This window comes from Ochotona princeps, chromosome 18 (assembly GCF_030435755.1).
Source record: "Ochotona princeps isolate mOchPri1 chromosome 18, mOchPri1.hap1, whole genome shotgun sequence".
Classification (NCBI taxonomy): Eukaryota; Metazoa; Chordata; class Mammalia; order Lagomorpha; family Ochotonidae; genus Ochotona; species Ochotona princeps.
This window is the reverse complement of record NC_080849.1, coordinates 9,447,749-9,465,987: the sequence shown is the minus strand read 5'-3', so window position 1 is coordinate 9,465,987 and position 18,239 is coordinate 9,447,749. Positions and strand designations below refer to the sequence as shown.

Below are 18,239 nucleotides of genomic sequence, written 5' to 3'. Positions count from 1 at the left end.
TTTTCCTACAATGACTGTGTTATACACCTTTTCATACAAAATTTTAAAAAACGTGGATGAGAGATTTCCTTTTCCACTTCTCTCAGCTTCCAGAGATACGACCTTCTTTATCATGTATGCATAATGTATGTGGTACGTGGTATTTCAGGTGATCGGAGGGAACTTCCTCCTGCCCGTCTTCCAGTGCAGAGGCTGTGTTCTTTCTTTCCCTTGCATGGGTCTTTTAGTTGATCTTCTACTCTTGAGTTTTTCCTCGCCCATGTTGCCAGGGTTTTTCTCGCAACACCACTTTTACTAGTTACTTCCCTTCTTCAGAGTTTTCGGTAGGCTGCATTTAGATTAGATCACAATGCACTATGCTTCCAGAGGCTTCTCTGTAACCCTGCATCCTTCCTTTCCTCTCCAGATCCTGTGATAGCAACTCTGCTGCAGATGGGACTCAGGAAGCTGTGCAACAATGGCCTTCACTCCCCACTCCTGTGATTTCATTGCCTTTTCCTCTTTATCCTTTAAGCTTCTAATTTAGCTCCACACTTTTCTGAAGGTCCTAGCACAGTTAGCAAGTCTTTCCTTTCTTTCCTGTGACACGCTTGATTTGTACTACTCAATTTAAATGTTTTGTCCTTTGCATCTTTCTCTAGGCATTTAAAAAAATTTTTTTTCTGATGTATTTGAATGTCACAGTTACAGAGCTAGAGGGAGAGCAAGAGAGGTGATTCTTCCACCCACTGGCTCACTTCCATACGGTCACAATGACTGTGGCTGGGCCAGTCAAACTTGGGAATCATGAGCTTCATCTGAAGCTCTCATATGGGTGCTGGACCACAAACTTTTGGGTCATCTTCTGCTTTTCCCAGGCCGTTAATAGGGAGTTGGATCAGAAGTAGAGTGGCTGGGCACCAACTGGAACCCATATGGGATGTGGTGCAACAGGCGGCAGCTTTACCTGTCACATGCGATACCAAGCATCCGGGGCCTCCTCAACAGACTGATTAATCTGTGAATAACACCTTAACACATTCAGAATGCTGTGTTCCAGAAAGGGATTTGTTTCCTATAGGAAATCAACAGTGCTGGTTCTGTAGCATTATTAGAAAATTAAAGGCTAGAGGGTTTGAGAAGAAAATTTGCAATATTTTATGACTAGTAAGTGGCATAAGGAGGATTTGAACTGGACTTTTCTAAACCAAAATGTTCACCAAAATATAGGACTTTTCCAGAGAGTTTAGCATCTTATTCAATTTATCAAAAATTATTTAGTAAGAGCCCACTCAATGTTAAGTACTGTTCTTGCTGTTTTCTCATCTAACGCATCATTCAGAGCATGATTAGTAGGTTGTCCACTCAGCTCTAGATGCTGCCTTTCACTGTGGGGTGTGAGGAGCCGAGGGGGCTTCAGCAAAGCCACAGGGCGCAAATAGAAACTCAAGGTTCTGGATTTGGATTCACGGGATGAGGGAAGCAGGTGTTCCTCCTGAGAAGAGTAACCTAGGTGAGATGATAAAGCCGGAAAGAGCAGAGCTGATTGGCAAGTGAGTGACACAGAGTGCCTGCAGTTCTGGGTACATCCTACACCTGTGGCAAATTGCTGGGCTGCCAGCATGTGGGGTAGAAAACAGATTAGTCACAGAGACTTTGCCAGAAGAGGCCCTTCAGGGAACTGAGGTTGATAAGTGGGACTTAGACAACCAAGTAATCACATCTCATGAGAATTGACTGCAGGGGAGAATTGAAGATCAATGGAAACTAGCGGTTGTAAATGGCTCAGTGACCTTGTATCCTTTGGTTTACAGACCAACTGAACAAGTAGGTCAGTGTTGCGGAGTGAACTTTCTTTCTTTTTTTAAATCAGTGACCTGAGATCTTTCAGCAATAAAGACACCAGATAGTGCGGTTTTCAATTGCTAGACACAAGTTCTCAGGGATGTGCCTATCCTGCCATTTGTCTAAGAGCAAGTGATGTCAGTAAGTCGCCCACTCCTTTGTGATCACAGTCTAAGGCTGTGAGGTGAGGTAAGAATAAACCTGGTGCTGTGGACCCGAGCCAAGCTGCAAAGCTCAGGCAGGGTCCCCCACTTACACTGTGTGGTTAGCTGACACCTCAGATTGTCAGCCGAGCTCTTGGGGCACGCGAGCAGCCTGTGCTACAGATGAAACATGGTGTCATTCCTTGTCCTCATTAGTTGACCTTTGGAATTCCCTTTGTTTAAAAGTGAAGAGAAAATGTCTGTATAATTTCCTAAGACACATTTCAATGACTTTAAACATTATAGGGGCCTGGTGGCGTGGCCTAGCGGCTAAAGTCCTCGCCTTGAACGCACCGGGATCCCATATGGGCGCCGGTTCTAATCCCGGCAGCTCCACTTCCATCCAGCTCCCTGCTTGTGGCCTGGGAAAGCAGTCGAGGACGGCCCAATGCTTTGGGACCCTGCACCCATGTGGGAGACCTGAAAGAGGTTCCTGGTTCCCGGCTTCGGATCGGCGTGCACTGGCCTGTTGCGGCTCACTTGGGGAGTGAATCATCGGACGGAAGATCTTCCTCTCTGTCTCTCCTCCTCTCTGTATATCTAGCTTTCCAATAATAATAAATCTTTAAAAAAAATAAACGTTATGACCATTTTCAAAATCACAGTTATATTCAGTGATGGTATCTTTTGCCTATGAGGTGTTTGGAATTGTAAATTAAATTAACAGGTGAGTTGCTACAGTTGCAGATAGGCTGTGATGCATGTTCTAATCAGGGCAAATAAAAACATCTCTTTGGGTGTGGTTTTTAGCTGGAGATCAGGGTGGAACCCAGACTTAGGATGTTACAATTAGAGAAAAAGTAGGACAATTTAAGATGGAGAATTTGTGAAAAACAAATAGTGTTTTTCTCTTCATTTCCTTTACCTAAGGGTCACTTGGATCTGCATGTTTCAGAAAAGAGCCAGATGTTTTCTAAGTTACGTGGAGCCCTGAGGCCATGGCTGTCCACAGGAACAAGTCGCCTTGTGGAATCCGATATCACCACTGAACATGGTTGGAGAGGGAAGACTTAAGGTTGGGGCCGAGAGACTTTACTTAACTTTGGCAGGCATTTGTAGATCCTATTACCAAATTCTGAAGTTTCTAAGTTATGTCAGCAGTATATTTCCCAAACTGTGCCTTTGCAAACAAGGGTTTCTTCTTTAATGATGTCTTTCTGAGTAAACTATTGAATCACTCAAAGGATATAGACTAAAAGGAGAGTGAGAGAAGTGTGTGGGAGGAGCGCAGTGTTATAAAAGCTGTCATCATGCTGCCAGGACTACAGCAACTCCCAGAGGAGCAGTTCCAGTCAGACAGCAACCCAGAGAACCACAAGGTATTTCTGCCGTCTTTTTGGGAAAGACGTCTTTTTGTCTATTCTTTCATTTTTGTATTAATAATATATTGAGGTGATTGTAAAGAGTAAGTAAGAATTCAATGCTGTTTTCTTGTTTGGTTGTCTATTGAAAATATTTTAATTTAAGCTGAGACTAAGTTTGTGGTAAAGTGTAATTGTGAATCTCAGAAGCCAGCGAATACCTCTAAGGGCTTAGCTAAACCAAAGAGTATGTTCCTCTAATTTTACCATAAGGTTAGAAAATATATAATACTAGCTACTATTTTGACATTGAATTTCATGGAGATACTTATATAAATTATAATATTTTCATTTAAAATGTTTTAATTGATTTATAAGTTGTATTTAAGTAAAAGGAAAAGAATACTTAGTTTTTATTTAAACTGGACATTCTGAAACTGCATAAATTGAGAAAGAACTTGGGTTGGGTCAATCCAGGGTAAGAATGTACTTGTTGCCTTTAGTTGGATAAGGGGACGATGTAATGAAAGAGGAAAATCAGCTCTACTTGTATTTGAATTTACTGAAGTACAGTTCAATTAGTAGTTTAATGCCCTGTAAAGAGACGCTGAATCATTATAAGTGTCAACAAATAAAAGAAACTGCTTTTAACTTTGTGGGAGGAAACAGCAGCAACTTTTAATGGGTTTCTTTGAAACTATTGATTTATCTTTGCTCTTACTGATTTCTGTGTTCACTTTCAAGATATTTCCCCTATGAAGGCACAAAGATTAAGTTGTTTTGATTGTAACAGCAAGCCCCAATCCAACACGCAGGGCCAGTGAGAAGAGGCGCTGTGGTCAAATGGTTAAGTGTGGCACATCCCCAGTGCTTCATTGTGCCAGGTTTCAGTGTTGCATCCGTCAGTGTCAGAAGCCATTCATCAAAGTGTTATACATTACGTAGGAGCATGCTGAAGTTGTCCAACTTACTACCACATTAAGGAATTTGCCACAAATATGTACCTTATCTGAGAATTATTTGACATTATGTTATGACTTTGGTTTTGCATTGTCTTACAAACACACTGCCTTGCAAACACAAATCGTGGGTTTGTCTGACAATCAGAAGGCACTGTCACAACTGTCAAAAATCCCAAACATCCCAAACTTTGACAACTTGCTAGGAGAGGCATTAAATTTAGGGCTGAAGGTTGGGATTCAGCCTAGACTCTGAGACTAACTAGCTGTGAAATCTGCAGCTCTATCTCTTCATTCATGTAACCGGAATCCCCAAGGTTTACTGAGCAAGTCCTTACTAAGATCAAGCAGAAAGTTAGCTGAAGGAATTTGTAACTGAAATTGAGACACCAAATGCCATTTTTTCTATTAATCATACTTCACTTAGAAAATGAAATTCAGAATATTTTAAAAAGAAGCAAGCTTATGTGGGACAATTCTCTTTTCGTTAGTATCAAAGTGATGAGGGTGCAGTTTATTACAAAGAATTTGATATAGATGTTTTAGTTTACTCTTCTGACATATTTTCACATTCTTTTAGTTTGTTTCCAAATAGTATTAAGACAACTTGTTTCAAAAACTGAAATAACAAATCATTATAAAGATAATTATAAATTGGTATAAAATAGGAATTTTTGAGCCACTCATGTTAATCCATTCTCTGTGATGAAGTCAGAAGAAAAAATTGTTCCTCCCCTTTTTAAAATTTAATGAGAATTAACGGCTTTATTGAGCAGCAACTTCCTTCTTTCATTTCCTCTTTCTGGCATTTCTCAAGCTTAAGTTCTTACATGCTATAGTGAAGATGTGTAGAAGTCAGTGGAGCTACTGGAAAAAAGTCAGCTTCGAAAAGGGTGATCTGGGCTTGAATCCATGATTATGCAAAAAGGCTGTCTGTCCTTGCACGAGTTAACAGTGAGGAGCATCAGAATATTATCTGTGTTCCTCATATTGTTCCTACAGATATTAACTGATGAGGCAAAAGAGTTAGAGGAACACGTTTGATTTACCATATCTTGTTAAAATAAAATGAGTTGTTTCAAATAAGCAATTTAGATACAAATTCCAATGACTTCCTTAATAACATGATTTCATGAAGTAAGGGCTTGCATAAGATGTCCATGGAGTAGAGAAACAAGTGACATTTGACTCTCTTTGGGAAGCTCTGCTGTATGATGTCACTGCTGTAGGTAGCATGACAACTGCTACAAGGTATGCCTTCTCCCAGGGGACTTTCCCAGTTCATCTCCAATTCTGGAAGTAATAGTCACAGAGGGAAGATGAGTATTACAGTAGGTTGATGTTTTTTGGTAGTTATGGGGTGTGTTTGAAGCCATGATGAAATTGAAGTATACAGCTGGAAACATGATCATTGATAAGTAGCACAATAAAACACATACACACGCACACGTCCACCCTCACACCTGCCTTGGGTGTGTCCAAGCATTGACTTTCATGCAGAGTCTTGGGTTGTGGAAGGCATGTCTGGCATTTATTCTCAGGTGGTTGATACATTGAGTATATGTGTGTGTTTCATGTATCAGAGATTATCTCTATATTCCTGCCTGGCACTGACTTCCTCCTGGGGATTGTGTTAGACACGGAAACCCTTCTATTATTCCCAGTAATAAACTCACCGTCCCAGGAAGTGGTTTCTATGTAGCAGGGCTGTAGTGCGGGTGGCTGGATAGGGCGTAGGCAGAGGCTGGGTGCAGTATCAACTCCTCAACAATGAGTCCGAGATACTTTGACAAGCAAGGAGTGGGAAAGCAGATAGCTGCTTTCAACCGGAGCTGACAAGTAGTTGCATGCAAGTGTCATGCGTCTGAATCAGTGGATCAGGGTGTGCTTGCCTGTGTGTGGTTGTGCAACATGTGGGCATGTGCAGCAGAGCTGTACGTGCAGCATGGGATGGACAGTGTGACCCCAGAGGTGCTTACCTGGCTTCGTTTCCTACACCCACACTTTAAAACTGAGTGCAATTGTCTCTTTTCTGAATGTCTCTTTGTTCAGCAGTTTCTTGCTTTGTAAAACAAGAATAGCAGTGACTTATGCATTGAGTTTACTGAGGACCAAATGGTTAGCATAGCTAAAGTGTTTGGATCAGCAATCGCCGTGTGGTAAGAACTCAGTAAACAATACTAATTGTTGCTGTCATCATTTTCTTATTTGAAGTGCCATAAAGTGTCACTGCTAATTGCTGAATGTCTCTTCATATTCCAGATTAGCTACATGATTTTCAGGATATGGTGCAAAATGAAAACATGGGGCGTCTTGTTTAAAATAGTGGGAATTTAAAGATGGTGTCAGAAGAATGCTGTACCATGCCTGGGCACTTCCTGTGTGTTTGAAGTACAGGGAGGGAAGCCCTGACTGGGCAGAGTGTAATAGTCTGTGTTTCTCTACTGATTTCATCCACAATGTTACACCCTCTCCTAAAGCTTCCTCTTACCACGTTCACTGCTTTCTTTCTAGGTTGACACAATGGAAGACCTTAATGTTGCAAACACAATTTTTGCCCTCAATTTCTTCAAGCACCTTGCAGAAGTGAGCCCCACCCAGAACCTCTTCTTCTCTCCATGGAGCATCTCATCAACCATGGCCATGATCTACCTGGGTTCCAGGGGCAACACTGAAGACCAGATGGCCAAGGTAAGCTTGTTTTCAGTCTCCACGTTAGGACAGGATGGTTTCTGAAAGGATTTGTAGAATTGCTCTTGTTTTACATCCAGGTCACCTTCACTGTAAGAAGACAAAACAGCCACTGATACCCTCAACTGCATGTTTGATAAAGTTACCACCATTTCTTAACTCCTAACTCACTCCAAATCACTCTGCTTCCCTGGTGTGTTTGTTCCTTACCCTTGTGAAGAATTCTTCCTAATGATTTCTACAAACGGTCACAGGAGATAAAAAAAATAGGTGCTGGAATTGTGGCTAGCACATAGAGAACTTGCATCCATCAGCAGTGTGGCTCAGCAGGATGTGTGGCCAGTTTTCAGTACCAAAGTGGACAGGGTACGGGGCAGCACTATGAAGTTTCCCTGCATTCAGGTCTCCCTCTCTCTGGTTCGTTCCTCTCTCCCTCCCTCACTTACTTCCTCTCTTCTTTTCTTTTTTCTTTCACTTCTTTCCTTTCTTTCCTCCTTCTTTCTCTTCCATTGTTTTGTTCCTTCTTTCCTGCCTTCCCTAGTGAATGAACATAGATTTGTTCAGGATGCTCTTTCCACTGGGGCTTGGAAATAAGGTGAAGTTCTGCCTGCCACCACATATTGCAATAGTCACCACAGGTTTATTCTGCACATGGAAAATTTTCATGCTCCTTCCGCCTTCTTAGGCCAGCAATTGGATGATAATTAAAATTGCTCCACATTCCCATGCATACACACATTAAACCTGAATGCTTTAAGCACAAGGCTGTATTGTGCTTTTGGTCACACCAAAATGCCATGGGCTTGTTACTAGCTTCCCATGAAAATTGTATCTGGGTGTGTAAGCATTTTCTTCAGAGACATGATCACTAATTTAACATAGACCTCCTTTGAGATCTGAAGTTTCATAGAGAGAGCATTGGCCATCCTTGCCACAGAAGGACAAGGGATGGTCTCTATGCTCATGCCTGTTTGAACATCAAAACTTACAGCAAAATTCAGTTGCTCAACTCTGACAGCAGCAGTCTTTTGCAAGTTTCCTTCTCCTTTATCATCTTTGCCCTGAAAAATGCAGTGAGCTGCACTGGAAGATTTAGGAAACACCTGAATCTCCCTTTTTTCTTTTAATATAAAGGAACCAGCACAACAGTTTTGAAAATTAAATGCTAAGAAAGTGCAGTGGGTTTTTTAAGTAAAAAAAAACAACAAAGAAAAATTATTACTGGTTACTCTGGAGACAAGATTGATTTCCATCGCAAGAAATTGCTTGTAATTTTGTGCACTTTGTATTTCAAATGTGAATTTGATTGCTTTTCAACTAAGATTAAGAGGAATCCCGGGGTGGAAGGAATATGCCTGGGCACTGGACACTGGGCACCTACTCATCTGTGTTGGAGTCATGCTTTGCCGTTTGCTAAGCATGTGAATGAAGGTATATAAATCCTATGGCCTCTGTGTTCTCGTCTATAAAAGGCAAATGAAAATTCAACACCTCCAAGATGGTTGCATAAAGCACCTGCTAGCTAGCACTTAACAGAGGCCACCTTTCTGAGAAACTTCATGAGTTTACTCACATAATACATAATCCTTGGAGGTACATTCAATGATTATCATACTGACTTCACAGATCAGCAAATGAGAACCAGCAAACACCCCTGGTTGGGACTTGGTGTAGCTAAGAGACACAATGTGAGTGTAGTTTTGTGGAAAGAAAGGCCAAAGCAGCACGTATCAACTCCTGGGAAGCACAGGCGTATCAGATCAATGTGCTGGCAGGGAATGCTTCCGTGGGTTTTGGTTTGGACGGGGCACCTGCCGTGCTCTCTCGTCTGTGGCTGCAGCCTGGCTCAGGTCCCCTCAGCTCCTCCACTCCTGCAGAGAGCCCCCTCAAAGGCATTTCTGAAGTGACTCAGGAAGACTTCGATGCCACCTCAGAGGCTCCTGATTTAAAGGGGGATTGGGCAGAACTGAACCACTTTGTTTCTGAGAATGCTAGGTGGAATTTTAGAAGTCGGCCTCAAGAAACAGGGAAAGGCTTCATCAATACCAAGCCTTTCTCTTCAGCTCAAGAATCCACAACGAGACTGAACAAGGTTTTCTGTCCTTTGTTAACAGATCCTAATGTCAACATGCTTAGCACATCACACTGTCTACACCCTGGGTCCTGTGGGAGAGTTCTACAGAACTTAAGGGTTCCAAAAATATCTGAGTGGGTGGAGCAGACCAGCACTGTTCAGCAGGCAGCAATGCCGGGTGTGTGTGAGTGGGTCAGCATCATGGAAACTGATATCGCCTGCTTCCCTGTGTTGTCTGGAGCCACCCACACATGAACAAAGACTCGTGTTGTCATCTTGCCCCTGTAATCTGTCTCTACACAATGAAGTTGATTTCCTTCTCTGTGTGACTATGCATGTGTAAATATTTTAGGGGATTCCTGTTAATGTAAAAGGAGCTTTTCTGCTTAAGCTTTGTCTGACAGTTCTAGACAGATTGTAAATGTATTTTCTATGTTAAGACTGCTGAAAAGGGAGTAATTTAGAAGATTCTGAGTTAACCTTATTGTTTTTTTTCAGAATGCCAACTCTTTTTTTCAATGTAACACATAGATTAAAAGATAATTTAGGGAACATTATGTAACAGAAAATCTTATAACATAAAATGTTTTTGATATGATTTAATAGAAATACACTTCTTGTAGTTTCTTGTAAGGGGGATTTAGGTTGTCTACTATTTCCGCATTACATGGAAAGAGCACTTAAACTTGTTTTTATACACAAAGGCAAATACAAAGGACAACCTAGAGGTCTCAGTCAGCTGTTGGTTTTAAAGTTTCGGTAACTCAACAGGAAAACGTAATCATTCCCTTATTCTCATTCCAGGTGCTCCAGTTCAAGCAAGTCGGAGGTCGTGATGTCACCCCGGAGAATTTTACTGGTTGTGAATTCATGCAACAGGTCCAGAAGAGTCCCTATCCCGACGCTATTGTGCAGGTAATTCACTAATTTGTTCATATTAAATTTACATGTCATTGTCAGAAAAAGAAAACAAGGATTCTGAGTCATTAACTTAGCATTCTGAGGTCATACCACTAACAAATGGCAAAACCAAGGTGACATCCAGAATTCTTGAGTTTAATCAAAGCTAGTTTTAAATTCTATCACTCTCCTCTGCCAGTAATTGGGTAAATGTATTTTAAAACAATGCCAGAGGCTCCTAGATCACCCTTTTTCATAGAAGAAGACTTCCAACAAAGCAGAGAGAAGATGAAGCAACAAATTACTGAAGAATGAAGGCCAAGCTCAATGTGTGCATGAGGTCACTGATCCAAAGATGTCTTTCCACCAAACAAACCTACCTACCTGCCTTCCTTTTTATTTGCTTGCTTCCTTCCTGTCATCTAATCTATCATCTATCTATTGAGCTATCTATCATCTGTCAATCTCAAGTAGTAATACTTTTCCTCAACTTTCCATTTGCTTAGGTTTCAGTTATTCAGCTCAACTCTAAGACCTGAATCTAAATGTGTGCAGCCAACCATCACTGTCCTGCTCATAGTTAGATGGTACAGAGATAAAACCCACGGTTTCTTCCTGAGTTTCCTCATGCTTCATCATTCTGTGAATTATGATTAGAAGAGGTGTTGTGACTCCTATAATCTTGTGATTCAAGCAGATCCTCTCATGTCCCTTAGGAGGCCATCCTGTGTGCAGCTCAGACAGTGCACTAGAATCCCCATTTACTTTTGAGACTTTTTAAAACCCATATTTTCTGTTGCATAGGCTACCCTGAGAAAAGGATGCTCATAGAAACTATATAAACAGATCATTAGCGTGGTTAAAGTAATAATTTTTCCGAACTTTTCTAGGGCATAATTGGCAGATAAAATCTACATCTCTTCAAGGTGTACAGCCCAGTGGTTTGATATAACATACATCGTGGAAAATTTGCCACAATCTAAGAACACAATCAACATATTTGGTCATGGGGAGGTTGTGAGAAGTCACAAAATATACACTTTCTGCACATTTAAAATAAACAACATGGAATTTTATGCCATAATCACACTATCTCTGTATATCAGATACCTTATTCAACTTAAATACAAACCAAAAATTCTTTAGATTTGGGAGCTGTACATGAATCTAAATTCCTTCTAATATGTTGGCTACTTCCTAGCTAAATACAATGCATGAATATAATAAAATTTGGGACAGATTAAAACTTATTTTGCTAGTTTAAATAGTTTAAATCTTCACATCCTCATTAAAATCACTTTATTAAAGATTTTTCTAGAGTATCAGAAGAAAATATGCATTAATATAGCTATTATTGTTCTTTTGAAAAAAACATGTCATTGCTTAGGACACATCTTTTTGTAGTAGTTCTTTGTCACATAAGAGAATTCTTTCTTTCTGTTGTAGGCACAAATTAGAGACACCATCCATTCCTCCTTCAGCTCTCTCAGCTCTGCAATCAACAAATCCACAGGGGATTATTTATTGGAAAGTGCCAACAAGCTGTTTGGAGAGAAGTCTGCAGGTTTCACGGATGTAAGTAATACCTGTAATTGAGATGGTATGTGACGAAAATGACCAGAAGTCAAGTTACTTTCAGAGTAGTTCTCTGCAGTTCCTACAAGCGGAATCAGAATTTGGTACATGCCCCCAAGCTTCACCTGCTGTGACCAGCTTTCCTTTTGCTCTTGCTTTCTTTGTTCATTCTCTGGTGTAAATGTCTCATTTGTGGAGGTTAGACATCTGCACGACAAACTGCCTTCCAGGGGCACTATCCCCCAAGCCAATTTCCTCTAATATCTGCAATGCTAGGAGCACAGGAAGACAGATGGAATTGGGGCTGGAATCTGGGGAAGGAGGTCAATGAAGATCGTGTAATCTCTGTTTCCTCATTCAGCACCTCTCGCCCACTTCAAGCCCTACTCCAGGGTTTCCAGTATTGATAGCTTATAACTTACAGCTAAACTATGAATAGTTCGCAATTACTTCTCATAATATTTGGTCCTTTTTCTGCTTTAAAGGAGTACATGAAACTTTCTAAGAAATATTACTCTACAGAACCCCAGGCAGTAGACTTTCTGAAATGCGCAGAAGAAGCAAGAAAAAAAATTAATTCTTGGGTCAACACTCAGACCAAAGGTAAAACCACTTGAATATTTTCTTTTCTTCTTTCTACTTGGAAAGCTGAGATCTTTACACAATCTTTGAACTTAGCCATTGAACCGTTAAAATTTATCAACCTTTACTGGTTAATGTAAGCTTATTGCCATGTAACTGTAGTAGTGAGTTAATTAAGAAAAAAATTAACTGAGGTCCACTGATGGAAAATATATAAACTAGATTTAAGTATTTTGATTTTGTATTTTACTTTCATAAGGAATATGAAGGAAGGCAAATGTTTCCAAATATGGGAAGTAATTATGACTCTGTGCCCTCCATGGACCAAAACAAGGAAAAATATACTTGACCCTAAGATGAGTAATCATTGTACTGTATAAAGAATATTTGCAGGGTGGGGTGATTCCCAGTTCCAATGAAACTGTATCACATAATACAATGTAATCAATGAATAAAAAAAAAAGAATATTTGCAATGGAAGAGGAAAGTCTCAAAAATATTTAAGTTCTTTGTTCTCTTTCACAATTTAAAGTCAACACATTTTATGTTTGTTTTGGCCCTGGCTTCATCTCTGTTCGATTCTCTAAGCCCCTTCAACCAATTTAACTCATGTCCTTTTGCCCTTAATTTTTTCATAGATTAGTGCCTCCCTTTACATTTTCATACCACTCAACCTTAGTGAAACAATACATTCATTCTTACTGAATGAATAATATTTATCTATATCTTTTACCATGTACCAGACACTGGAGTGGAAATGAACACAAGAATTCTGACTCCTGCCACCATAGAAATTTCCATCTTGGGAAGCAATGAAAATGGCAATTGTTAAAGAGTCATAGGTGCTCTGATCGGGCAGTACAGGGCACTACTTGGGAGCATATAAGGAAGATAGTTGAGTAGAATAGAACATGCTTGAGTTTTGATCGGGAAGGTGAGCTGAAAGTGTTTAGGAAAAGGCAACCATGACGCTTGGAGAGGGTGTTGCAGACAGAGTATGCAGTTACATATAAAGGTCCGGAAAAGAAACACCTGACCCTTTGAGAAAATGAATGGAGTTAAGTCTGACTAGTAGCGAGGTGCCCCCAAAGTGTGAAGTGGCAGGCTTATTGTACTCATTCTTATGTGGCAGGAAGCCTCAGTGACTCCCTGCTGTCCTAAGGAGAAGCTCTCATAATCTGGCCGACTGCGTGTTGCTGCAGGATTCTCTAACTCCCCTAAGTGCAGCGTCCTCACTGATACCTCCACACCTTCTTCACAAGGACTCCTCAGCTGCAGGGTTTAGTTTATGCCGCAAAGTCCCACCCTTTCCTGGAAGTGTCCCTAATCACGCACTTCTTGATAATTTCTCTTTTCAGCTGGTCTGTTATTTTTTTTTTTTTACCTCATCACTCATATTCATATTTAACATTTATAGAAAATTATTTTTAAAATGATTTTGGTTGTTTTTTCTTCTACCAAAGTAATAGGGTCTAGGCAGTCTATTGAGAGTTGAGAGTCTGTCATGCGTTTCCTCTGTTCCTACATAAAGCGACACTGTCCTTTGAAAACAGTGATCATCTTACAACAGTCCAATATCTGTCAGCAATATTAGAAAGCTTTAGACTGAGGAAACAGAATATTTAAAATTTAACTAGCATTATAACTATGGGGAACTTGCGCACTTTCTTCATCATTGTGTCCTTTTTGTGTAAAATTGTACTAATGATATCTTCCTAAAAGAGTCGCTGTGAGGATCAACTCATGTAGTGTATTGTACTGGTTGGAACAATGTAGAGCATGTACTCACCTCAAAGGAACTTTTTCTTCAATTTCCTAATGATTGCAGTCAGATGTCATTATATCTGAGACCATACTCAGGATTACTGCTTTAATTTCTTTGTATTGCTATTTTAAATTGCTTTCTTTTTTAAAGATTTATGTATTTTTTGGACAGATAGATTTACAGAGAGAAGGAAAGACAGGGAGAAAGATCTTCCTTCTGCTGATTCGCTTCCCAAGTGGCGGAAATGATTGGAGTTGTGCTGAACTGATGCCAGGAGCCAGGAGCTTCTTCCCAGTCCCAAGGCTTTGGGCCATCCTCTACTGCTTTCCCAGGCCACAAACAGGGAGCTTGGTGGGAAGTGAAACAGCTGGGACATGCACCTGTGCATGGATTTAATTACTGAGCCACCATGCCAGGTCCATTGCTATTGTTCTTCATGTTCTTTGGCTCAGTTATAGAACTTACCACAGAATCTTTTCACAATTAATATTAAATGTTTTCTACAGTATTTTGGGCACATTGAAATGATTGATTTTTCTTCCTGTGTCTTTTTGACTCTTAGTTTAGTTTTAGTATACATTTTGAAATTATTTACAGGATTTAGATTTTAAAGAATTTATTAATTTTAACTGAATGGATTGGTTAAATTGACAGACAGTCTGGGCTGGATTGGGAGAAACAAGTGATGCACTGTGGAAAAGGGCCATTATGTACCTTAAGGGACTTTGACTACCTTCTGAACTGAATAACGTTCATACAACTGCAAAACTGAGAAAGTAACACATAAAAGGAAGTGAAAACATGGTTCCTAATTTGATAGTGACTCTGAATTTAAAAATAACTATGTCTTCATTTTCTCTTGAATTTTGCAAACTTGAGAAATGTGTTCCAATTTTATTTAAGCCTAGAGAAAAAACTTGATTTTGAAAATCAATATCCATTCAGAGTTTGACTCTGAGCTTGATGCTTACCCAAAAGAACAAAGTCTTCATAACTTTGGCTTTGATGTGAAAACTCAATCTATGTTTTGTTACTGCAGGTAAAATCCCAAATCTGCTCCCAGAAGGTTCTGTAGACACGGAGACCAGGATGGTCCTTGTTAATGCTGTCTACTTCAAAGGAAAGTGGAAAACTCCATTTGAGAAGAAGCTGAATGGGTTCTATCCTTTCCACCTGAACTCGGTATGAGAAAATAAGATGCGTTGCGCAAATGTGTATTTTAGGACTTAAAGAAAGATGGAGCCAGAAAAATGAAGATCATTTACTGATTCCCAGATTACCTGCTGGTTATGACTCAGGTTCACTGGGCATTGACTCTACTCAGTGGCACTCAGTAATTTCCAGAGGCAGTGTGAGCTGAGCCGAGGACCTCAGGCCTCATACAAATGCATGTCTGGATTCAAATGTTGGCTGGATCACTTACCAGCTAACACCCTACTTACATTCATGCATTTCATGTTTCTTGTATAAAACTGTACTATTACTGCACCCATTTCAGAAATTCCTTGGAAGCATTCACTGAGGTTTAGAAGTTCTTGCCCCATAATTAATACTGAACAAAAGTTTCAGGGTTATTTTCATTGTTGTCTGTGTTACTAAACAGTGCATATAACTTGAAAAGTCTACCAAGATTAGAGTACTCATGGTAAGGATATACAAATAGTTTACTTTCTACATTAAATTTGAATCCATTCTCTTTTATGTATGGTTGTAAATCTTATTAAAAGATTTATTTGCTCATTAGAATGGCATTCTGAGAGAGAGAGAGAGAGAGAGAGAGAGAGAAAGAGAGAATGAATCATCTATCTGTTTGTTTACTCCTTAAATGGTTGCAACAGCTGGGCTTGGACCAGACCAAAGCCAGGAACAAGATGCATCATTTCGGTCTTCCCTTTTGGGTGGCAGAGGCGAAAGCACAAGATCACTTTCTGCTGCTTTTCCAGGTTCATTAGCTGGTAGCTGGATCAGCTATGTAGCCGCCAGGACTGGAACCAGCATTCATATGGGATGCCAGTGCTGCAAGTGGTGATCTAGCTCACTGTGCCATGATGCCAGCTCCATTGTAAATACCTTGACATCTTAGACTTGACTTTCATGTTTTACTTTGTAATAATTTCAGACTGAGAGTAAACCTGTACAGATGATGTACTTGCGTGAAAAGCTGAACATTGGATACATAGAAGACCTAAAAGTTCAGATCCTAGAACTCCCATATGCTGGAAATGTCAGTATGCTCCTGTTGCTTCCAGAAAAAACTGCTGATGCTAGCACTGGGTTGGAATTGGTAAGGCATTCCATCTTCAATTGCTTTAAACCTTTGGGGATAAAACTCCTACTAAGGAAATGAACTTCTACATCTAAGAAGTATTCTATGCTTTCCTACAGAAATAGGTTATTGAGTGCATAATGTAACTGGCATTTTCCAAAATTTCTGAAGCATGTGGTATACATGCTACCTTCTCAAAAGTTTGACCAGTCCATTAAAATTTTGTATGATACATTATTTAATTGAAGTCTATAATTTTTAACTAACACTGAGTTTTTAGTTTTGCTCTTTGCTTTGCATTACAGCTGGAGGATGCAATCACCCATGACAAGCTGAAGAACTGGACCAACAAAGACACGATGGCTGAAGATGATGTTGAAGTATATATCCCCCAGTTCAAATTAGAAGAGCGTTATGAACTCAAATCCATTCTGAAAAATATGGGCATGGAGGATGCCTTCAGCAAGGGCCAGGCCAACTTCCAAGGAATGTCGGAAGCAAATGATTTGTTTCTTTCTGAAGTGTTCCATCAAGCAACTGTTGAAGTTAATGAGGAGGGCACTGAAGCCACTGCTGGCACTGGGGGCATTATGACAGGAAGAACTGGCCATGGGGGCCCCCAGTTTGTGGCTGACCATCCTTTCCTTTTCCTGATCATGCACAAAATAACCAACAGCATTCTGTTTTTGGGCAGATTCTCCTCACCATAAAATAGAAAAGATTCCATTTCTACACACGACTTCTTGGCGCGAGCTATCAGTCTCAGAAATGCTATTTTAGGAGCCAAGTCTTTTTCTCCATGTTTCTGTTTCTCTGTAAAAATTCTGGGACCTATAAAATATAAAGGCAAAAATGACCAGATAATCTTCAATCATAATTCCATTAACCATTTAGTCTCCTTAAAGGAGATAATCTCCACTTTGCTCCTTCTTTCTTCTCATTCATTTTATCGTATTAACTTTTCTTTTGTTATTTATTATCTCATATAATTGTGGGTTTTTAAAAAATTGTTATTAAATGTCTATTTAATGCAACCAGTTAAGTTGCAGAAGCAGGTGGCCAGTTGATTTTCTATCTAACCACATTTACTTGTTCTTAGAGTGAATGAACAGGAGTTTCTGTATGCCCTTTTGTAATATTTTGAAGAAAATCTTTAGCAATAGGAAACATGTTATTTTCATTATTAGAATTACTTATCATTTTTGTAACTTATGTAAAGTATGAACATACAATAAATGAACATAGTTCTTTTTAAAATTTATTTTATTTTATTTGTTAGAAAGTCAGATATACAGAGAGGAGAGACAGAGAGGAAGGTCTTCTGTCTGATGATTCACTCCCCATGTGGCCACAATAGCTGGAACTGAGCTGATCTGAAACCAGGAGCCAGGAGCTTCTTCCAGATCTCTCATGCGGGTGCAGGGTCCCAAGGTTTTGGGCCATCCTCTACTGCTTTCCCAGGCCACAGGCAGGGAGCTGGGTGGAAATCAGAGTTGTTGGGATTAGAACCAGTGCCTGTGTGGGAACCCAGTGGGTTCAAGGCTAGGACTCTAGCCACTAGGTTACCGTGCTGGGCCCAAACGACCATGTTTCAATACAACTGTTTGTGCATCATAAGCTAATTATACTTTGATTCCAGGGAGTGGCATATCATAGACTTCTTGTGACAATCCAAATTAGGCAAAAGAAAGGAAGGAAGGAAGAAAGAAAGAAAGAAATCCAGAACACAACTGACTCTCTTACTTGAAGATCCAGTGTTGAGATTGAAAGAGTTATAATTGCAAGAAAAATTGATTGACATTACATTCTCAAAACAGCCAAAGGCCTAGTGACTCACAGTGGTTGAGGTGACAATCTTTTGGGGACCCCGTGTTCACACCTAAAGGACATCAGCAACAAGCACAAATGAACAGAGTCAAGGTTACAACCATTAATCTAAGAGTTCAGGGAAGTGGAGAAGGGTTGTGTCTGAGGAGGGGAGGAGAAACATAAGCTTGCTCCTTCTAAAGGTGTTTGTTCCAAATAACACTGGATGCTTTTGAATAGAACCGAGTTCAGACCTGAGAATTAAGACAAGTCATAGATTAGGGAGCATGAAC

At 40.0% G+C, this 18,239-nt stretch overlaps 1 protein-coding gene across 1 annotated transcript; it reads left to right on the top strand.

Annotated features, from left to right (window-relative positions):
* The first annotated feature begins 3,311 nt into the window (after positions 1-3,311).
* On the top strand, positions 3,312-16,996 carry SERPINB2 (serpin family B member 2). Its single transcript, XM_058677000.1, has 8 exons — positions 3,312-3,346; positions 6,802-6,978; positions 9,857-9,967; positions 11,399-11,527; positions 12,013-12,130; positions 14,914-15,056; positions 15,994-16,158; positions 16,446-16,996. The coding sequence occupies exons 2-8, from the start codon at positions 6,811-6,813 to the stop codon at positions 16,848-16,850; spliced, it is 1,239 nt and encodes a 412-aa protein (XP_058532983.1). The 5' UTR covers positions 3,312-3,346; positions 6,802-6,810; the 3' UTR covers positions 16,851-16,996.
* Positions 16,997-18,239: the final 1,243 nt, after the last annotated feature.